Here is a 21,170-nt window from a genome sequence, read left to right as displayed (position 1 = left end):
ATATTGTTGAATTTCCTCTAGTCTGCCTAATCAAGATGATGACAATAATTAATTTTTAGTTTCAGACGCTAAAAGGTGAGTTGTATAACATGCAACGAGTTCTCCTAAAAGACATATGAAGAACCTAGTACGAATTTTATATTCCTCGAGCGAAAGTGAAGGTTCGGATCTAGAATTTGGAGACAGCAAAAAATGATAAAATAAAGGCCCAATCAGACTTTTCGATTTGTGGAAAACTAAACTAAACTACGACAAATTGACAAGTCTGGCTCACAATCTTTGGATATTACATTAAAGCACTGTATATGGTAGGTGCAATACTACTTTAGCCGTCATCGATTCGCCACTTCTCGCACGCTATCCTCCTCGATCCCACTTTATAGCCAGCTGGACATCTTAAGTTTACAATTGAATTGTTTTTTTTTTTGCTTTTGTGGCAATACTGTCGTAATACGATCCAAGAAGTGAACAGTTATTTGAAAAAACGTGTGGTCCTTGTGAATGTAATTTCAAATTAATATTTTCGCTATATTTCTTCAAATCAAGTTTAATATTTTATTAAATTCAATCGAAAAATACTTGCTCTTTAAGGTAAATAAAAAATCTTTTAAATAAGTTTATTAAAATTCGGATATGAATACTGTTTCTTAAATGTTCAGTGGGCTGGACATTTGGTAGCTATCATGTCGAAAAAAACGTTTTACGGAAGAAGAGGTGATGGAGATGCTCATGGACAGTGATTTTGAAGGTTTGTCCGACGATGAAGACTTGGAACTCGTTCCTAATTGTTCGAATGTGGCTTCTTCAAGTGATTGCGATTCTAACTACAGTGCAGAATCTGATAATGAAGAAGATAATATTGCTGAACAAGAGTTGGTTGATGCAAATGAAAGCCCCTCAAATCTTCAAAATAAAAAACCGCTTAAATGGCTAGCCAAAGAATTTGTCGTGGGTAATACTCCCGCTGCCGACGAGGCATGGAACGCAGAAGATAGATTTGAGTGGACACCTTTCCAATATTTCTCGGAGTATTTTGACGACGATTTTTGGCGCGAAATTTCACAACAAAGTAATACGTACGCTCCAGAAAACGGCCAAAATTTGTATTCAAACTATAATGAGTACAAGAAACTATCTGGGGCCCACATACTTGCTGGTTGCATGAAACTTCCGCGCGTAAGGATGTACTACCGACCTGCTATTAATGTTCCAGCCATTACACAGATACCAAGGGATCGATTTTTTAAATTAAGAAATTATATGCATTTTGTCGACAATATAAGAGCTACACCACAAGAAAAAGAAAACAACAAATTGTGGAAAGTTGAACCAATAATAAAAGCCGTTTTGTAAAAATTTCAATTGCTACCAAAGCCAGCAAAACTGAGCATCGATGAACAAATGATTCCATTCTCTGGTACCACGCAATTGAAATAATATGTTAAGGGGAAACCCTGTCCTGTTGGTTTGAAAAATTTTGCAACCACGATTTAGGTATCGGAGGAACAGTAGTGCAAAGACTTGCAGAAAATATTAGTAAAGGCAGCGAAATATTTATTGACCGATATTTTACTTCGATAAAACTACTAGAGTTTTTGCTGGAAAATGGAATATATGCTACGGGTACGATTCAACAAAACCGAATCCCCAAAGAACTGCGAACAAAACTTTCAACCGACCATGATCTTCTAAAAAGAGGCAGAGGTACTTTCAATGAATTTGTGAGAGAAGATGAGAAACTAGCGATTGTAAAATGGATGGACAGTCGTTCGGTTCTAATGGCGGCCACGTCGACTGGAGCACCACCACTTATATCTGTTCGTCGATGGGATAAGAAAGCCAAAAATTACATAAATGTCAATTGTCCGAATACGGTAGCAAGTTACAACACGTCAATGGAAGGCGTAGATCTTGCGGACAGGTTGATATCCTATTACCGTATTAACATCAGAACAAAGAAGTGGCCCACACGAGTTTTTTGGCATATGGTTGATCTCGCACTGTGTAATTCCTGGGCTCTTTATAAAAAAGACAAATTTTCCTATGGTGCAAGGAGGTGCGAGTTGATGGACCTATTAGATTTTAAGATGTACGTAGGAGAATGTTTGTCCGCATGTGCTGGTAAAAGAAGGCTAAGTGACATCGAAATCGAAGACGATGTCTCCACAAAAACAGTTAGGTCCATACAGCCCCTACCCCCAAAAGATGTGAGAAGGACTTAAAATAGACACTTACCCATCTGTGGTGTCCAGGATAAAAACAAATTTATGAGATGCCGTAAAGAAGGATGTAACCAAAAAACCAGATTCAAATGCGTTTCTTTCTTGTAATGTGTTTTTGTGCATTGCCAGCGATAGACACTGTTTTATGGAATTCCCTTCGTAAGAAATTAGTACTAAGTTAACCGTTTATTGAAATTAACTGAATGTTTTAAAATACTCTTAATTTAAAAATTAGTTGCTTTTTCGTTGGCATACGATCCAAATGTCCAGCTGGCTGCACCTGCCAGTGCTAAGAATCCTTATATGCTACAATAAAAAAAATGGGTTTTCTAATTATTTGGGAAGAATATAACGCAAAAACATGATTTTTTTTTTAGTTTTTCAATTATTTTAGTCTCGGGACTGAGGAGGCTATGTTTGAGTTGAAAGCAACAACAAAGATAGCTACCACGAATAGCCGATAGCGAGTTTGGTTATACCTCATTGAGTTCGTTCGTTTCGCCACTCGCTAACTGTTGGCGGATCGATGACGACTTGTATTGTTTTAGTAAGTAATTTTTTTTTATTCCTATTGTAACATATATGTACATCGGCGTAGCCAAAATGAAATTTAGGGGGGCAGGGGCTCGATCCTATTAAGTTGGCATTTCAGGGTACTATTTTATATATATATAAGGAAAATTTGAAAGTTAGGGGGGCTCGAGTACCCCCCTGCCCCTACCTGGCTACGCCCATGTATATGTACAACGTGTTAGTAATAAATATAATGATTTCAGTTGATTATAATGTTTTAGTATTAATCCACAGCGCACCCAAACACATCATCAGAACTGCGGAATACGAAGGGTTTTCCGATTTTCTTGGAATAGGTTCATAGCCAGGGGCGATTGAAACGCAAAGCACACCTTCTAGGGCTTTCTCCTCCTAAAGGATGACAAATCTACGCTCCTATCAGAAGTCTCAATTTAATTCCTACAAACATATACCTACAAACAGACCAACATATACAAACAAAATCCCCGACTTGATTGATTTCTATACGGCTAAAGGCAAACCCACAAAATGGACAGGAATTCCTTCCGATCTACCACATGACGCCACAAGAAAACTTTCTCTCTCTTTCAGTGCTTAGAAACATTTACATCCTAAACAATTTACTGAACAAATTTCCTAAAACGTAATCACAAAAAATCCATTGGGGAAGAGCTTCTTACCAGCGCGCTTTCTTTCAAATGAAAAAATGGATGTCAAACTACCAAACGTCAAGCAATAAGCGCTGATATGTATTGCAGCCCATGAGCAATAAGCGGTCTCCATTTGAAATATATTTTAGTTCCAAGTAACTTCGTGTAAAAACCTGTAAAACTGTCAAATAACAAAATTACTCTCTTGAAAGAGAGGAGCGAGAGCGAAACACTTTTCCTGTAACTTCTTCCAATTTTTTCTAATTTAAAGCGCCATGAAGGCGATCAAATATCTTGGCAAAAAACAAGCTCACCTGCCTTCTGATCGTCGTAGCAAAGAACGTAAATCTATAAGAAGAGACAACACGTTATAATTGTAGCGAGTGTGAACATCAGGAGCGCGCCTTCTCTTTTGCTCAAATACGTTTTTAAACTGGATGAAAAGAGAAGGCACGCTCCTGATGTTCACACTCGCTACAATTATAACGTTTTGTCTCTTCTTATAGATTTACGTTCTTTGGTTGTGGTGAGCAAGTGCGCGGACAAGAAAAAGAAATTGTTTTACGTTTGATTGAGCATTACCAATGCCTACCAGCTTTATGAAATGTACCTCACTCACACATACGCAATGCTTGACGTATTTATTTCATTGGCTCCGCGGCGCTTAAGGTTCTTTGGTTTCTGTTTTTGCAGGAACTTGCAGGAAGAAAAACTTCGGACTAAAAGTATAAACAGAATCAAATCGCTGGGAGAATTTCGCCGGTAGAAAGTTAGCTGTCAAAGTTAAAACACACCGCAGTATATGAGATTGCACACAACCAAAACGACGACGAAGTTCGTCTGACGAATTCGGCGAGAATAGATTTATTTTTAATTATGCCGCTGTCGCCCGTCACAAAATCAGCTCTCAGTAGAAAAGTAGCTTTGTCTCTCAACTTTTTTAGCAGATAACCATCTGCAAGAATCAGATTGGCAAAATTTTATGATTCATTTTTGCGTTTTTGTTTTTTTATATTCTTTATTTGTCATTCGACTGATGCAAATTCCGTTTCTATTCTGTTTTACTGAGCGAAATGTTGCGGCGAATATCACCCGACGGCATCGCTCCGTCCGACAAAATTCGCAGAGCGATTTGGTTCTGTTTAGGCTTAAAACCTGCAACTTCTGAATCAGAGATAGTGCAAGTTACTCTCACAAAAGTGGCCCGGGCCTCCCCCTAACTTCCAAAATTTTTGCTTAGATATTCAAAAATTGTACCACGAAACGCTTGCTCGATAATAAAAAAATAAAAGTTATATATCTAACTTATTTACGATTTGTCTGCTTTTTAAAATATATACTGGCTATGTAAGAAGAATCATGTTTGCATAAATTGGTCTTCCTAGGTGGTGCCAAGGTCGAGATATTTCGAAAAACCGTATTTATGGTCCGATTTGGTTCGAATTTGGCGCATGTGGTTGAAACATAATGGGTCTGGTGGTAAACGAGGACAAGACGAAGTATCTCCTGTCATCAAACAAACAATCAGCACATTCGCGCCTTTGCACCCACGTCACTTTTGACAGTTATAATTTCGAGAAAGTAGAGAATTTCGTTTACTTGAGAACCAGCATTAACACCGATAATAATGTCAGCATGGAAATCCAACGCAGAATCGCTCTTGCCAACAAGCGGAAGATTTACGGGCCCTTACGCGTTGGCGACAGCGAGTACCGCAGACGATGGAACGATGAGCTGTATGAGCTATACAATGACATGGACATACTGCACCGAATTAAAATACAGCGGCTCAACTGGCTTCACCATGTCGTCCGGACACCGACGCTCCAGCTCTGAAAGTATTCTGGCTTCACTTGGCATTTCCAATTGGCGTCAGTTGGCCAAAATAAGAAGAAGAAGAGAATAGATCTATAACCTTATCAGGCACACAGTGTTATAATATCGACGAAATCCTTGACGGTGGTACCGGGAGGGAAACGGTACATGACGGTGGGAAGTTTAGTTTGGGTTAAAGTCGCACACTGACGGGGTTAGGCTTTCGATGCTTCCTTCTTGTAAAATAAACATGCTCATTAAAAAGTAAACAATTTAAATCGACGAATAGTTTTATATCAACTTTTGTGAACTTCTGTGTTTTTGTACAACATATTTACCTCTATTGGTTACAATAATTTTAAGCTATAATAAACAATTTTTTAGTAAGTTATTGGTTTTGATTTTTTTTTATCGATAACAAAATCGATAGTAACATCTAATAAAATATCCAACAAAACCGATAAAAATATCGATAACAGAATCGATGAGACATTCAATAAAAATTTCGATAGCAAAATCGATAATAATATTGGTAGCAAAAATTATTTGAAACTCGATAAGAATATCGATAAAAATATCCACAACAAAATAGATCAAAATATCCATAACAAAATCGATAAACATGGATAACTAAATCGATAACAAAATCGATAGTTATTGGTAACAAAAACGATAAATATCGATAACAAAATCGATAACAAAATCGGTAAAAATGTCGATAAAATATTAAAAAAAAATAATCATAACAAAATCGATAACAAAATCGATAATAATATCCAAAACAAAATCGATAAGTATCGATAACAAAATCGATAAATATCGAAAACAAAATCGAAAAATATCGATAACAAAATCGACAAATATCGATAACAAAATCGATAAATATCGATAACAAAATCGATAAATATCTATATTTTATCGATAAGTCCCGAGAATCCCGAAAATCTGTAAAATATTTTTTAACCTTTTATTAGCAAATTTTTGTTAAATTGATACCATATGCGTACCCACGAGAAGCACTTGTTTCAGCCCCCACCATTTCTGTTGCACCATTTCGGTTGCATCATTTCCGTTGCACCATTTTCGTGTGCAATTTCCTTTGAATTTGCTAATTTACTCCCAACCAACCAACCGCCGCTAAGGAAGTTTGACTTCATCAGGTATATAACTTGAGAATAGAAATTGCTGCATCTTTAGGCGCATCAATATTACATAGTTACATCCCGAGCTAATAAAAGGAACGTAAAAAAATAATAAGAAGTTATTGTTCAGATATTTCAAGTCCCTGGCCCGGGGGGATTCGCTGTGTATAGGTATGTATACCAACTTAATATTCCAAAAACATTTGCTATAACACGAATTTCAATTAAAGTAATTAAGCCAAACTTTAATTGAATTAATCATTATAAACACTTACTTTACCGAATGAGTTTTCCACTCATTTGGCAGTTATGAGGCATCACAATAGGAATATTGTCACCGCAAGGGTCGCGAGACGAGACAGAGGAAAACTAAGTGGCAGATCTACATACATACATACATTAATTCATGTGTATGTAAAAATGCTTATGAGTACAGTGTATTCGAGATAACGTGAACCATTCAAATCCAAACGAGTTCACTTTACGAGATCGTTCATGTTTTTGAATGTGGAAAATGAAGACAAAAATATACCTGTCCCAATAAATTAATACTTGTGTGACATTCGCTTGAGACCTTTTATTTACCGCTTTGCATCATGATTCAATAAAGAAAGATTTTGTAAGAAAAACTTTCTCTCATTCTAATTTTATCAATGACACTCCCACCCTACTCCTAAAAGGAAAAACAGCAAAATTATTTTTCCGAATTTCTTTGCAAGTTTTAAGAACATTTTTAAATTTTTAGTAAAGAAATTTTAACTTTCTAAATTTGAATAAATGTTTGTACTTCATTCGTCAATGGCATAACAGCTTAATATCTCCCGAATACTAAGGACCAGTTTTCCAGTGGACGGCTGTGGTTTAAACTTAGATTAACCGCTCGAGCTGGTCAAGACAAACGCAGCTTACGTGATCTAAGTTTAAACTTGCACTGCAGGACTGGCCCTAAAAGTGGAACATCAAAGAATTCGCGTTACCGTATTAGAAGCAATCGAGCCATAACCGCGAAAGAAAAGTAAGCGCCAAATGTTTTTATATGGCGTCTTTTTTTATCAAAATTATTTACATAATTTTTCCACAAACAAATAATTTCTTCATAACTATAAACCCTAAATGGTACCGCAAAGAATTTACAAGGAAAAAACAACAACAGAAAAACGGCTCAAAGTGGACCATCCATTCTCAAGTTATATATATATTATAAAAAAAATATATATATATATATATACATATATATTTTCGGCTATATTATTGTAAATAAAATAGCCTACATCCATGTTTTCTCGCTATCAATAAAAAACACAATGAGTTGATGATAAGTGAGTGATAAGTTTTTTGTCGAAGGTGAAAATTGTGAAACAATTTTACTTCCATACATATCCCCTCAATTGGGCCCTGCATGACTTTGAAACCAATTGAAAGTTAGCCGTAATAAGTTGGCCAAAAGTTGGCTGTTTTAATAGTCGACTACGAAATTCCCGGCAGGGAACATATGCACTTATGAACATCTATAGATATATGTACATATGTATATGCAAATGAAAGAAAATTGTAAAGCGCGCAGTTATTAGTGCTCACAGTCAGTGAAAAGAGAAATGAGGGGGAAAATTTAGTGCTGCGGGGTTAGTTATTCACTGCGTGCGAACTGTTGTGAGTAGGTATTTATGCGTTTGGGATACAGTCAGAGTTGGTCGATCTCTGTCGTAACAACAAAAACAGCAAAGGCAAAAAGTAGAGCATGTTTTTGGACACATTCTGTCGCCATTTACTTCTATGTTAAAAAACTGCCCGCAATAAATGGCAATTTTTTGTATTTTTCTACATTCTTTTTTCGGCGGTATCTTTAGCCTCTCCTTTTATGTACGTTATGTTGTGTATGTGGCATGTGCTTATTTTTATTCTATTGCTGATGATGCACTTGAACGCTCAGGCAAATAGCATGCGTTTGGGTTCCCCGCGCTTTTCGGTAGTCAGTCAACTCCAACACACAATGCATATCCGGTGCGTATAACACCAGAGTCCGTGTATTTTTCTGAGTAAATAACACGAATTACAGTAGAAAAGAGCGCATACTTTTTATATCGCAAAGTTTTTTGTCTTTGAAAAGACGGGAAAACTAAAAGTAAAAAATATTTAAATGTGGAAGTGAAAGAAAACCAAGACAAAGCTAAGCGCATTATTTTAGCTGCATTTAAATTTGAACGTAGTATTCAAAATTACATAAGTACATACATGCGTATGTATGTAGTATAGATGTAGATTTTCTGCCATGCAGAATATGCGGTTGTCACAACTGGCAATTTGATGTACTGTGCATCCTAGCTGGATAGCACGTTTATATTGAATATTGTTGCTGTCCACAGTAAACTATTTAAGGGATTGAGTCAACTTCCTGTCTGCCCTAATTCAGATAGGAAAATATTCAAATTTAGATAAAGTATATGCATACATACATATGTATGTACATATTACTTGGATGAATGTATGAAGAAACTGATGCTGTGTATTCCGTTTAGCTGCCTATTCGCCAAAATAATGCTCCACAAATCGGTTTTTGTATGAACATTTTACGTAGCACCATTTTTCCGTTTAACATATCTACATATCTACCATTGATGTGCGGTTTCGAGTATTTGAAGAACCGGTTATGCAGAGTCCGGTTCCAAGGAGAACCGTGAATTTGGATCCGGTTCTGAAAAAAGTGGTAACGGAAATAGGTCCTATCAAAATAGTTTAACAAAAGTTTTTAAATCCCCTTTACAAAATATTAATTTATTTTTATATTTTTATTATTCTGAGGTCATATTCGGAATCTTCTGAAACCGTTTTTCGGGTCATATATGTAATCGAGTTTCGGTTTTTCCGGAACCGTATTTTGGTTCTTTTGGAATCGAATTTCGGTTCTTTTGTAATCGATATTCGGTTCCGTTAGAACCGTTTTTCGGTTCTTTTGGAATCGAGTTTCGAGCAGGGAAACATCTCAACAAATTATGGCTTTGAAAATTTTAATTATTTTAAAGGAGTTCATTACGCGTTAAAAAATAATACGATTTACTTATTTCATCGTACTAGCAGACCGGTTCAAAAATGTCTTCTGATCTAAAATAGCATACAAATAAAGCAATAAAAAAATTTTGCATTTGTAGTGTTATATATATTATAAGAAATTTAGTAGTAGGTTGCTATACCTGCGAATGTATGTAATATCTGTTCCAATAAGACATTGCCTTCAAAGAATATGTACGGCTTAGTCATCCACTCTAAGTATTCCAGCATTTGCCGCGACGTACATTCAATTTGGCGTTTAAGGCCCCAACTCTCTTCACACTTCACAAGCATTCTGCTTGCACATTACACTTCATTTCACCTTATCACCCAACGAATTCTCCATCCACCTACCATTTTGAATAGCATGTCTACCCCATGTCCCATATGAAACCTCACGCGCACGAAACTAGCTGCCATTTCGCAAGCCCGTGATTTTGGCAACCAATATTTATGTGCACATACATACATACATATGTGTGGGGGTTATTAATGCTCGCCAACCCATCATCCATCTCCCTGAACTGGGCGGAGAACATGGAAATGAACTTAAACATGCTTTTGAAGTTATAGTGTAACACCTTTAAAACTTAGGCGGGGTAGTAGGCTGCGCTGGCAGGTGTCTCGATGCTCTCAGATCAAACGCAACAGGGATAAAGGAAGCTGAATGAACTCGTGTTTGGAATGTAGTAGGTAATCTGTATCGACCCAGAACACACCTACTCTTACATTCACGCAAAGAACCGAAGAAGATCTTAATTTTTTCATATGGTCACCTGAAATGCAAAAAGACGTAACAAACATCATCGTTGAAATGCAAAAAGTCATAACTAAAAAAAATCAAAATTAACTTTTGGATTTATATGATGAATTTCATCGAATTATAACTCCGCACATCAATTTATGAAAAAATAAATAAAATATTAGTCACGACTTTTTCCATTTCATTTACGATGTGTTACGATACGTCTTTTGCATATCCGGTGACGATATGTAATTTTAAGTCCAGAGGCAGTGCAGGGACTATGTTGTGCTTTTGCCTGAGCTTCAACACAACAATACGTAAATTTCTGATTTTTATAAATTAAAAAGGAGTGCACCGCTCGAGGTAGGTACGTACCATAATCAACCAAACTTCATCGTAAGTTAACCATGGGCTATAAAAAAAAACCGATTTAGCTATATTACAAGGTGCCGAAACCTAATGCCCCGTTCACATTATGCCAGTAGCATACCAGCCCATTGGAATAATGTAGACAGTCGTCGTGGATCGGCATACTACTGGCATAATGTAGACATTTTACATTGTGTACGTTGCGTGAAGTTTATGAAGCAAAATTATCTCCGTTCTTTCTTATCAAATTAATTTTTTTGGACATTTTTTAGCAATACTTTGAATACATACATACATACGTATGTAGGCGTACTAAACACTTCATTTTAAAGTATGTACATATGTGTGTATTTCCATACATTCGCCTGTCCAACTTATTTTTCTAACCTTTTTAAAGCTAGACAAAAGCGTGGGCCGAAAACCCACTTTTTTAGAATCAAAATAATAGCAAAAATAATAAATAAATATGCTCTAAAAACAATCTGTGTGAAAAATCTCAATTTTTGGTCAATATCTTAGGCAAAGTTCAATGTGATCAAAAAATAAAAATTAATTAACACATTAATTAAAACATTTTTTTTTACTAAAATTGCAAGTATCCTCGAAAGTATTAGTCCTACATAATTTGGTGTATGGACCTTTTTTGTAGAGTATCGAAGTAAGCTAAGAAAAAAAAAAATTTTTGCATTTGAACTTTGATGGACTTGGGCGAGCCTAAGATATTGACCAAAAATTGTCATCTTTCACACAGATTGTTCTTAGAGGATAATGAACCATATTTTGCTATTACCAATAAAAATTCTAAAAAAGCGGATTTTCGGCCTACGCTACTAGACAATTGAGGAAAAAACCAGGCTCGATAATGGTAAATGTACATTCATAAAAAATCCTACCCCTCACCACCTTAAAAATACGTCAAACGTAAGACAGTAAATGGCAGCGGAGGGGGGTTAAAGCTGTGGGTTGTGGAAAGTGAAAAAAGCTGTTTGCGTTTTTTTACAACATGTCATACTTACATACATATGTATGTATGTTTGTACATATACATACATGTATGTAAATATACATTTTTCAAATATATACATAAATATATTGTAAAAGTACACGTTGCACATTTCTGCCAGACCTATTTTTAGCATAAATATCAGCAATAACAACAAAGCCAGAAACCTCAAAAATTGTTATAAATTATATTATTTCAACCCTCCAGCACTAGCATTCGTTCAATACCAAGTAGTTTGGAGGAAGGAAATTTGCATTGCACGCAACAAAGCATGCGAATTGAAGAAACACTTCTAAGCATAAAAAAAAATAATACTGATAGACGCGTATGCATTTGTAAAGTAAAAGCATGAGGGACAAAGTGTCAAAGCGATAACTTTCCAACCCTCGTAGTACCAACCCCAAAGCCAGAGACAACATTGCGGATTTTTTCAACATCATACGCGAGGGTTGTTTCCCGCATGACGTTACGTGCTTGTACCTTGTGGCATGTGTCATGCAGTACATAAGCGTATCTCATTGCCATTGCACAGTTTAACTGGCGTTTGGCTTTCGATTGGAGAGTACTTTGCAATTTACGGCGGATTTTCAGGCGAACAATTTTCGTATTCGCTTATTTTTACAACGCTTTTTTCAATTTTGGCTTGGCGATTCTGCAATGACAAGACTTTGCTACTGTCAAATGGACACCACATAGCCAGAAACGGAGATTTTTCGCTGAGTAGGGTTGGTATTCTCCATTTTACTGCTTGCAATGCATGAGGGGTTGCAAGTGAGACTGTTAGTTATCCAGGCACCTCCGACTCTGCAAGGAGGAGCAATAAATATCGATCCTTTCGCAACATTTGTTTTTAATTTCGCTTCTGATTCGCTTCTCGATGGGGTGGATTTGCAAATAAAATATTTGGCAAACTACTCCATGCAAAACAAACATGGCGACGAAGCGATAAGCTATCATATACAGTTCAAAATCTATAGTCCATAACCTATTGTAGAAGTGGTATATTCACCGTTTAACGCCTTGAAATGAGATCTAGTTTACAAATCGAGTAACAAGATGAAAGAACTTCCAAGGTTTGCTTTGTTAGTTTTCCAAACTTCTAAAAAAACAAAAAAAAATTACAATTGAGAGATTCCCTTAAACTCGAAAATAGCTCGAAAACCTCGAAAGCTCGAAGCTTTTCCAGCGTCGTAAAAGAACAGTCAAAAATTTTATGAAAGGCGAAAACTTTCGAGGCAAACTAGTCACCAAAACACCATCGAAAAGTAGTTCGTGAGTTTCAGTGATGCGTTTTGGTAAATTAATTCGTACAATCTCATTTTTGAATTTTTTCTTTGCATTTGGCATATAATGCTTATATATCAGGGGTGGGCAAGGCCGAGGCCGAAAATAGCCACATGTAAATTCTAAATGCTACAAAGAGTCCCAAAAAAAAAAAACAAAAAACAAAAATTTATTTATAAATAAAAGTATTATAAATGAAAAACATTAATTTTATTATTATTCCAATGTACGTAAGACACAGATTTAACGAAAATTAAAAAGATCCCTGTCCAAATATTCAAAATCTGGTTTTCCTAACAGTTCTGTTGAATGTTGGTTAATCAATTGTGAACAGTGATTTGACTTTACGAATTTCATTGTAGTGTATAAAGACTCACAGTTATACGTTGTACCAAAAATTGAAAATATGTATACGGGCACGCAGCTGTTTTCAACAGCGGATATTTTAAATCTGGTACATCTTGCCGGAATTCAAGCAAAGGCAAAGCTTTATGTTGCATTTTAACTCCAAAAACACCAACTCTTTTTCGCTTGTCTTAAAAAGGAGTATAGAAAAGGGTTTATGAAGTATGCAAACGTGCATTTAAATAATTTCAAATCGGCAAATCTTTTTTTCAAAATCTGCTTTTAAATCATTTAGTTTTGGGACATAGTGGTCCATTTTATTCTCTTTGACATGTGCAATATTTTTTTCAAGCCATTGAAAATGTTGAAATATTTTTATTTTAGATTCAAAACTTAAAACAATTTGCGCCAAATCAATCATCTTTTTATTTCATCATCATCATTTTTATTCTATCCTTGTAGAGACGAATTAAAGTTTTGCAAATGTTTCATCATATCGGTAAAGAACATTAAGTCAGAAAGCTAATTTTCATTCTCCAATTGCGGATAATGTTCCGATCTTAATTTGCGTATGTGTATATAAAAAGAATAAAATAAAAAACCAACACAGTGGAAAAGAATGTCCAGCAAAGAAATATGTATTTTAAAAATAAAAAGGGCCAAAATGTTCTAAGCAAAGATAAAGTAAAAAGAGCCGCATTTTGCTAAGCAAACGGTCGCATTTGGAGCCGCGTTTGCCCACCGTTGTTATATATTAATTTTACAAAGAAACTCAACTTCCAAACAAAACAGCCTAGAAAATTTTCGACGTTTCCGAGTTTTCTATTCTTCGCGTTTAATGTAGCGCTGCCAGATATCTCTGTTGCCAAACCGGGACACTTTAGGGAGGGCCTCTCGCTCCCTTCTCTTTCATTTCGACGTGCGCAAGGATACAGTAAAATTTTATTTTGACAGACAAAAATAAAAACATAAAAACATGAGATCATGAGATCGTTACAACGTACGCCAACAAAACAAAACAACTTATCACAACTAAAGCACAGAGAATTTTTCACAATGCATGAACCTTTTTTTATTCTTTATAAAAATACAGTTTATACTAAATATATGAAAAAACATAAAAATAAAATTGTTAAAATTTGTGCTAATCTCGGGAAAATTCAATAAATTCGCATACAAATTTGCAACATTCTAATCAGACTTTATAAAAAATTTTAAAATGGCGTTTTGCAGCCCATTAAATTTTAGTTGATTTTTGGTATTGTTTTTACTGAGAGTTTCTTCTATACAAACTATGTTCGATAATTCTTTTTATATGACCCTCTGGAAATTAGCAAATTGTGGCAAGCATCTTCGCGCACTCAGCTACAGCCAGACATGTAAATGTGCATTTAAATGTTGAGTTTGAATCAACACCACGCGTGCGTGTTATGAAAGTATTATTTTAAAAAATGAACATTTTTAAACGATAATCCAATATTCTGAATATTAAAACTCGTTATTTCTCTTAGTGTAGTGATTTTTGGACTTTTATTCAAATTTGATTGTACTCAAAAACCGGGGCACTAAAACGAAACCCGGGACATTTTAGGGTTGGACCGGGACACCGGGGCAAATAGTCTAAAACCGGGACATGTCCGGGAAAACTGGGACGTCTGGCAGCCCTAGTTTAATGGAATCCCATAAATATGGATGTTAAGCGATCGAAATTTAATAAAGCTTTATTTCGAAAATGCTCAAAAATTCAATTTGATCAATAAATTAAAAGAAATACTTCATGACCAATTTTTTTTTTTTACCATTTTTTTTGAGGTCAAGGAGTAATTGGGGCTCAATGGTAATATTTTTCCGTGAAAGGAAATTACATTATCTTTCAAAGACATTTTGTTTCATATAAAAATATTGCTTCTGTCGAAAGCGCTACGATTAATTCGCATGAAGCGTTAAAAAAGCACACGGTGTGCCGTCGAGTTAGCTCGAATTTTTCAGTCGAGAAATATAATTTTGAAATTTTCAAATTACTACGGTGTATTTTTCTCAAAACCATATGACTCTAAACATATGATTTACAAAAATATAATTCATTAATAAACAATATATAATATAATAAAATAAAATGTCTATCATACTTGGGCGTACACAATTTTTGATTCCTACCAAAGTTTTGTAGCCATAAAGTGGGCGATGGCAGCCCAATTCCTAAAAGTCTATAGCAGTCTTATTTATTGTTAAGAAATTGTTGTAACTATTAACTTTGAGTAAATTAACGTCGTCAGTTATTTAAATATCGGTGTTTTCGTTTATCCGAAATTCGCCGTTATACTAGAATCGGGTGTACTTCTAGTCCGATTTTAATTATTGTTAACGAATTGCTTTTCCGTATCAAGGTTATTAATTGAACCGAGTTTGGTAGAATTTGATAAATCGGTTACCGAGATACAAGTTTGTGGTTATAAGTGGGCGGCGCCCATTACCCAAAAATTTATGATAAGTGGGTATTGCAATCATCGATTTTGAGTGAATTACCGTTATATGGTAGGTGGGCGCGGTTATTGCCCGATTTCAAAGATTTTCAACGGATTTCTTAGCTAGACCCTAAGTCAAGGCTCGTACCGAGATTGGTAAGGATTGGTGAAGCGGTTACTGAGATATAGAATTTCAACATACATAAATGGGCGGGGTTACGCTCATTTTCCAAAAATTTCACAATGATATTATTTTGTATCAAAATTCTACCTCACACACAAATTTTCAACAATTTGGATCAAATATTTACTGAAATATCGTAGTTCTTGCATTTTTCGAACATACCGTTATAAGTTAAGTGGGCGTGTTTGCTGTCCGATTTCGTCCATTTTTAATACCATCCTACCCTACATATATAAAGGGAAACCCACATACCAAATTTCTTTGAGATATTTCAATATTTGCTCGAGTTATCGTGTACACGGGCGGACGGACAGACAGACATGCACTCTAAAAAATCTGTTTAAAAATGCGACTTTAAATTGAGTATATTTTTGTTTATTTTTAAAAATTTTTGGTAAATTTACACCATGGAAATGTATTTTTCTCGTTTCCACATTTTCGTATGTCAAAATCCTTTTTGTTAGCGGCTTAACACAATTCTACGGTGGCAATCAGACAACAGATGTGTATTTTGTAACTTCCCTGCAGTACGTGGGAGTGACTACAGGACTGATGAACCGGTAGCTACCTGATAAACACCGTCAATTACCGACCGACTATTTGCAGTGTATTCCATCGATTACTTTTACAAGGCAATGTCCTAGGTGGTAGTCACCATCGGCGCTCTCTGCACTACCGGGAGTTACTAAAGTAGTCACTTGCGTAATTTATGGGCGCCCTCTGTCGTAGTTTTTCGCTATTCTGCTTCCGACTGGTTCGACTCTGCACTACCATATGCACTACCACGGGTTAATAGAGTAGCTACTTACCTAGGAGTCGGTGCAGTAGCGGTTCAAAAGTAGCGATTGACTCCAGCAGTACTGGAGGGTTGTACACACTTTCGTAGTAAATTTACGCACACCACAGCAGCCATATTACGCTCTAAAAAGTCCGAAATTTAAACAAACTATTCGTTGAATAATCGAGCATGTAATTTCGCGAATAATATGGTAGGAAATCAGTAACCTACCTTTTAGGTAGGAAATCTACACAATTTTTTTTTTAGAGTGTGGCTTAATTCGACTTCTCTTTTCATTCTAAGCATTTATGTATACACTTATCTATATCTATCTCGATTCGTTTTGGCTGTTACAAGCAAAACAAAAATTATAATAACCTTGGGCATAAGTGCGCTCGGATATAAAAATACATAAAAGTGATACAGTTCCGTTTTGTTGTGATTTTGTACAAACATGAGCACTATTTGGAAGTTTTTCAACTGAAATAAGTCAACTAAGATTTGCAATGCATGCTAGAAAGAGCTTTACCTGGGAAGTGAACAGGGCTGCCAACTTGGCTCAAACTGTGCCATTTTGGCACTATTTTACTTGAAGTGGCACTTAATTTTTTTAATTTTGGCACAAAATGGCACTTCTGACAGTAATATTTCAATATATTTTTGTGAAATCCTTTGCGAGTACTTCTCTTTCTCAACCAAAATGCCATTGGACATTTATTATAGGAATGTGTTTCTAATTTTAATGCTAAATGGAAAGAATTAAAAAATGGCACCTTTTTTGGCACTTTTATTTTTTTTTTGGCACACTTTTATCCTAAGTAAAGTTGGCAGCCCTGGAAGTGAAGCGTCAAAAAAACAAACATGCTTGAAAAAGCATTTGCAATTGCATCTTTCACAATACCAAGAAATTTTAGCGGCTGTGGAAAAATGTATGTTTGTATCGCGTTCCTTATTGAAACGTAAAACTTAATTTTAATGTTTGGCTTCGGCTTCGGTATTCGACTGACTATTGAATAGTATCTAATATTCGGCCTCGGCTTCGGCCAAAATTCCTTGCACCTTCTTTGTTGTCAATGTTCTTTGGTATTGGTAACGGGATAAAAATCGCGAATTAACATCTCTGTTTCCCGAAAACATTTTCTGCTGAGAAAGTTAACCAAATCAATACTTGTTGAAATTTTTCAAAAAATTAAATTAATCTGATAAACAGGTGTAAACGTATTCTTTTGGCAAGGCCCATTCTTTGGCAGACCCCTCATTCGTTATGACGAACTGATTCAAAGACATAATTTACATACTCGCATACCTGCAAAATTTAGCCGTTAAAGTGCGCTTTTATACATATGTATAAATCACTTATGCATTCAAGATTTCCATATTGACAATAATGAGTTTTCAAATAAACGCGGCGTATAAAAACTGAAGATAAAAAATTCGGAACCATAATATTTCCGCAATACCAGACAATGACTGACTCAATGTTTTATGATCTTCATCAAAGTAAGGAAACAAAAAAGAGTGCAAAGTTGATCCGTGCAAACGAAAATTATGCAAATGTGAAAATTTTCTCACGATTCGTGAGCGAAGGCATTTCCATAAGACCTGTCATTCGAGTATTAATGCATTCATTGCCACTTTTGGCAGAAGCGAATGCGAGATTTCCCTTTTAATGAGACAAGCGAATTTCCATATGCAAAAGCCCTAAAGTAAGAAGCAAGGAAAATCTAGGCTGTAACATCGTCACACATGGGTGTGTGTGTGTGTTACATCCGACCTACGAGACGATCTGCACGCATTACATGGAAGCGATGCGCAAAGTTGCCATTGAAGCGACAGATCGAAAAAATTTTCTATCAAATTTGCATAATTTTCCCTTTTACTCACACAACCCTTCGGCGAAAAACGCGCGTAAATACATAGATATGTAAATATGTGTGTTTGTATGTACAAAGGTATACGTTCATGCGTACGTAAATATGTATGTTTGCAAAAGGGTTAATGTGCGAGGCTCATTTGCATATGTCCGTATGAAAATGCATCGGAAAAAAGTTGCATGTGAATATTAATGCGATTTATTAGCACCTTCTTCGTCTCTCTCTCTTTCATTACTTTTATAACTCATACGAATTGGCAAACGCATTGAAAGTAAAAAGTAAAGCGGCTGGAGGAATTTATTTGGAAGGTACATTAGCTGATCACCAAGAGTGAGCGAAAACACTGTCGGGGGTTAATTAATGCGAGAATTTGCAGAGTGCCAATGCTATTGCATTCGATGTATAAAGAATTTACAAGACTCTCCTTCAACTTTTCGTCTCCTTGAAAATCACGCCTTTTGCCTGCTTTGATGCATCAGATCCCGGTGACTGTCTCTCTTTCTCTTAAAAATTGCATCATTTACGTCTGTGTTTTCCAAAACACTCTCTTAAATGAATTTGTGCCGCTGTCGCAACTTCCAATTAACCCTTACATGATCACAGAGAGAGCATTATTGTATGAGAGTATTTGCATTGAAAGGGGTACTTGCCAATTAGACAACAACCCAATGATGCTCGTCGACCCAGGGATAAGAAAAAAACTTTCATAGCAATTTTCTTACAATGTGTCTGACCCCTACGGATTCTGTCTGCTGCTGTCTTTGTTGTAATCACGCTGCGGTCTTCAACGCCTGATAATATGCAAATTTTTTACACTGCAATTTTCTTATGCAAATCAATTGTGGATGCACGCTATGTGAAGCAATGGGAAAAGTTTCTCACGCTTTCCTTGCTGTATGTGCATATACATATTTGTACACATGTATGTATGTAAAACTTCTTCCTTCCTATCCTGATCGCCACAGTTTCAAAATATTTAATTTATTCCATTTACGTACATTCGGTTTTATTTATTTGTTATTACTTTGTTGGCAATCCAACTGTGAGTCAGCTGTGCTTCCAATAAATCTCGATCGATTTTTAATCATCTGTATTGAGAACTAATTTTGTACTGCAGCTTGCCATTGAAAATGGGTTGTAAAAATTAAGTGATTTCCTTTCTTACCTCTCCGAAGTATTTCTACATATGAGTATAGTTGTACGTAATGGAAATGCTAATTATATTGGAAAAAGTTTTAGCGCAAAATTTTTAACGTATTTTCACGAGAGGCCGATACCTACTTATGTATTTCTAAAACAATTTAGTACCAAAAATCTAGATAATTAAACAATTCGTAATTACAGTTTGACTCTAGTGGTTATTCTGTAGCGTCAACTTTTCCTCTACTATCGTTACTTTCGGAAATCGTTAACGCACTCCGTAAATTTTTATACCCGAGCGCACTTGTGTAACTTAGGTCTTTGCTCCGTTTATTTTCGAAATGCTTTTACAACTGATTTTTAGAACTCTAATAATTTAACTCTAAACCTTAATTCTAATGGGCTGTTTTTCCTTACGCGTAAAAGCACATTTAGCGCATTTAGCTCTAAATGCTATTCTAAATGTACATTTATCCATCCAAAATTCGTCACCTAAATGCAACTCCATTTTTGCATTAAGAATCTAAATGCTAAACGCAACCCTGTGATCTTCCAAAATTTCCACGATTCGAAAATGGTTTAATGAGAAAAAGTGGCAACATTGTCTTTTCGCGTATACAGTGGCTAGCTGCGTTTCAGTGATCGCCGACCGAGATTTCATTTATTATTTTACATTATTTGGATAAAGAAAAGCTACGCAAATTCAACATCGATGTGATGCTGAGAGAAATCTGGATCAATTTGTGATCAACTCTGTTTGTTTTGTTTCCTAATTAAGTGAGGAAATTTTAATTGACAGCATGGACAAATGAATATATACACAAACAAATGTTCGGTTATGGTTAAAAATTTTTGGTTTAAAATTTATTTTTTCCTTTTCAGTAGGGTTTTTGCTCATTATCTTCTGCGTGAGAATTGATCGTAATAGATACGGATCTGAATAAGCGACTAGAACACGGCTGGTTGTCAAAAGCATACGATTTCGATCTGGCGTAAATGTACATTTGCTAAATGCTTAGCATGAACGCTCTTTGAAAACATATGTTCGAAAGTGTTAAATGTTGAATTTTAAATGCAGCAAAAACGCTGCACCAACATTCCATTCCCACGGGAGCGTAGACGCGTGGTCAGCACCTTTGGTTTGCGCGTGCAGTATGGCCTTCAGGTGAGGTGTCATATCACCTGTATTCTACTACTTTGGAGATATTGTTGTTGTTGGCAAAGGCTAGCGTATTTGGCGCTAACTCCTCCACCCTTAAGTTCGAGCGTCCTCGTTGGATGATCTTACAAAAAATCTTTCTAAATTTTGAATTCCGATTTCATTTGTCTCGGTTTCCAGTGTTACTTTACTAAAATTTTGCACATTAATTTTCTTTACAATTATTATAATGCAAATTACAATTACAAAAATTTAAAATAAATTTATTGAATAAAATATACTATTTTATTTTTTTAATAAATTTAAATGTATGGTTTTATTTGTTTGGAATTTCTTTATTGATTCCAAAGACAAAATCTCTTCTAATATTCTATTATTTGCATTTGGCTGTAATATTGCTGGTAATGGCTTTTTTG

The 21,170-nt window shown here is 35.5% G+C and overlaps 1 protein-coding gene across 1 annotated transcript; it reads left to right on the top strand.

Annotated features, from left to right (window-relative positions):
* Positions 1-723: 723 nt before the first annotated feature.
* On the top strand, positions 724-1,353 carry LOC118745301 (piggyBac transposable element-derived protein 1-like). The gene has a single exon (XM_036478826.1). It carries the CDS (start codon positions 724-726, stop codon positions 1,351-1,353), a length of 630 nt encoding a protein of 209 aa, XP_036334719.1.
* Positions 1,354-21,170: the final 19,817 nt, after the last annotated feature.

Source organism: Rhagoletis pomonella, unplaced genomic scaffold (genome assembly GCF_013731165.1).
Source record: "Rhagoletis pomonella isolate Grant_MI unplaced genomic scaffold, Rhpom_1.0 Rhpom_scaffold_00008, whole genome shotgun sequence".
NCBI classification, from domain to species: Eukaryota; Metazoa; Arthropoda; class Insecta; order Diptera; family Tephritidae; genus Rhagoletis; species Rhagoletis pomonella.
Note: the sequence above shows the minus strand (reverse complement) of the source record. Positions and strands in the feature narration are given on the sequence as shown.

Excerpts from the sequence above, each read along its gene's own strand:
- LOC118745301 (XM_036478826.1), top strand. The coding sequence starts at position 724 with ATGCTCATGGACAGTGATTTTGAAGGTTTGTCCGACGATGAAGACTTG.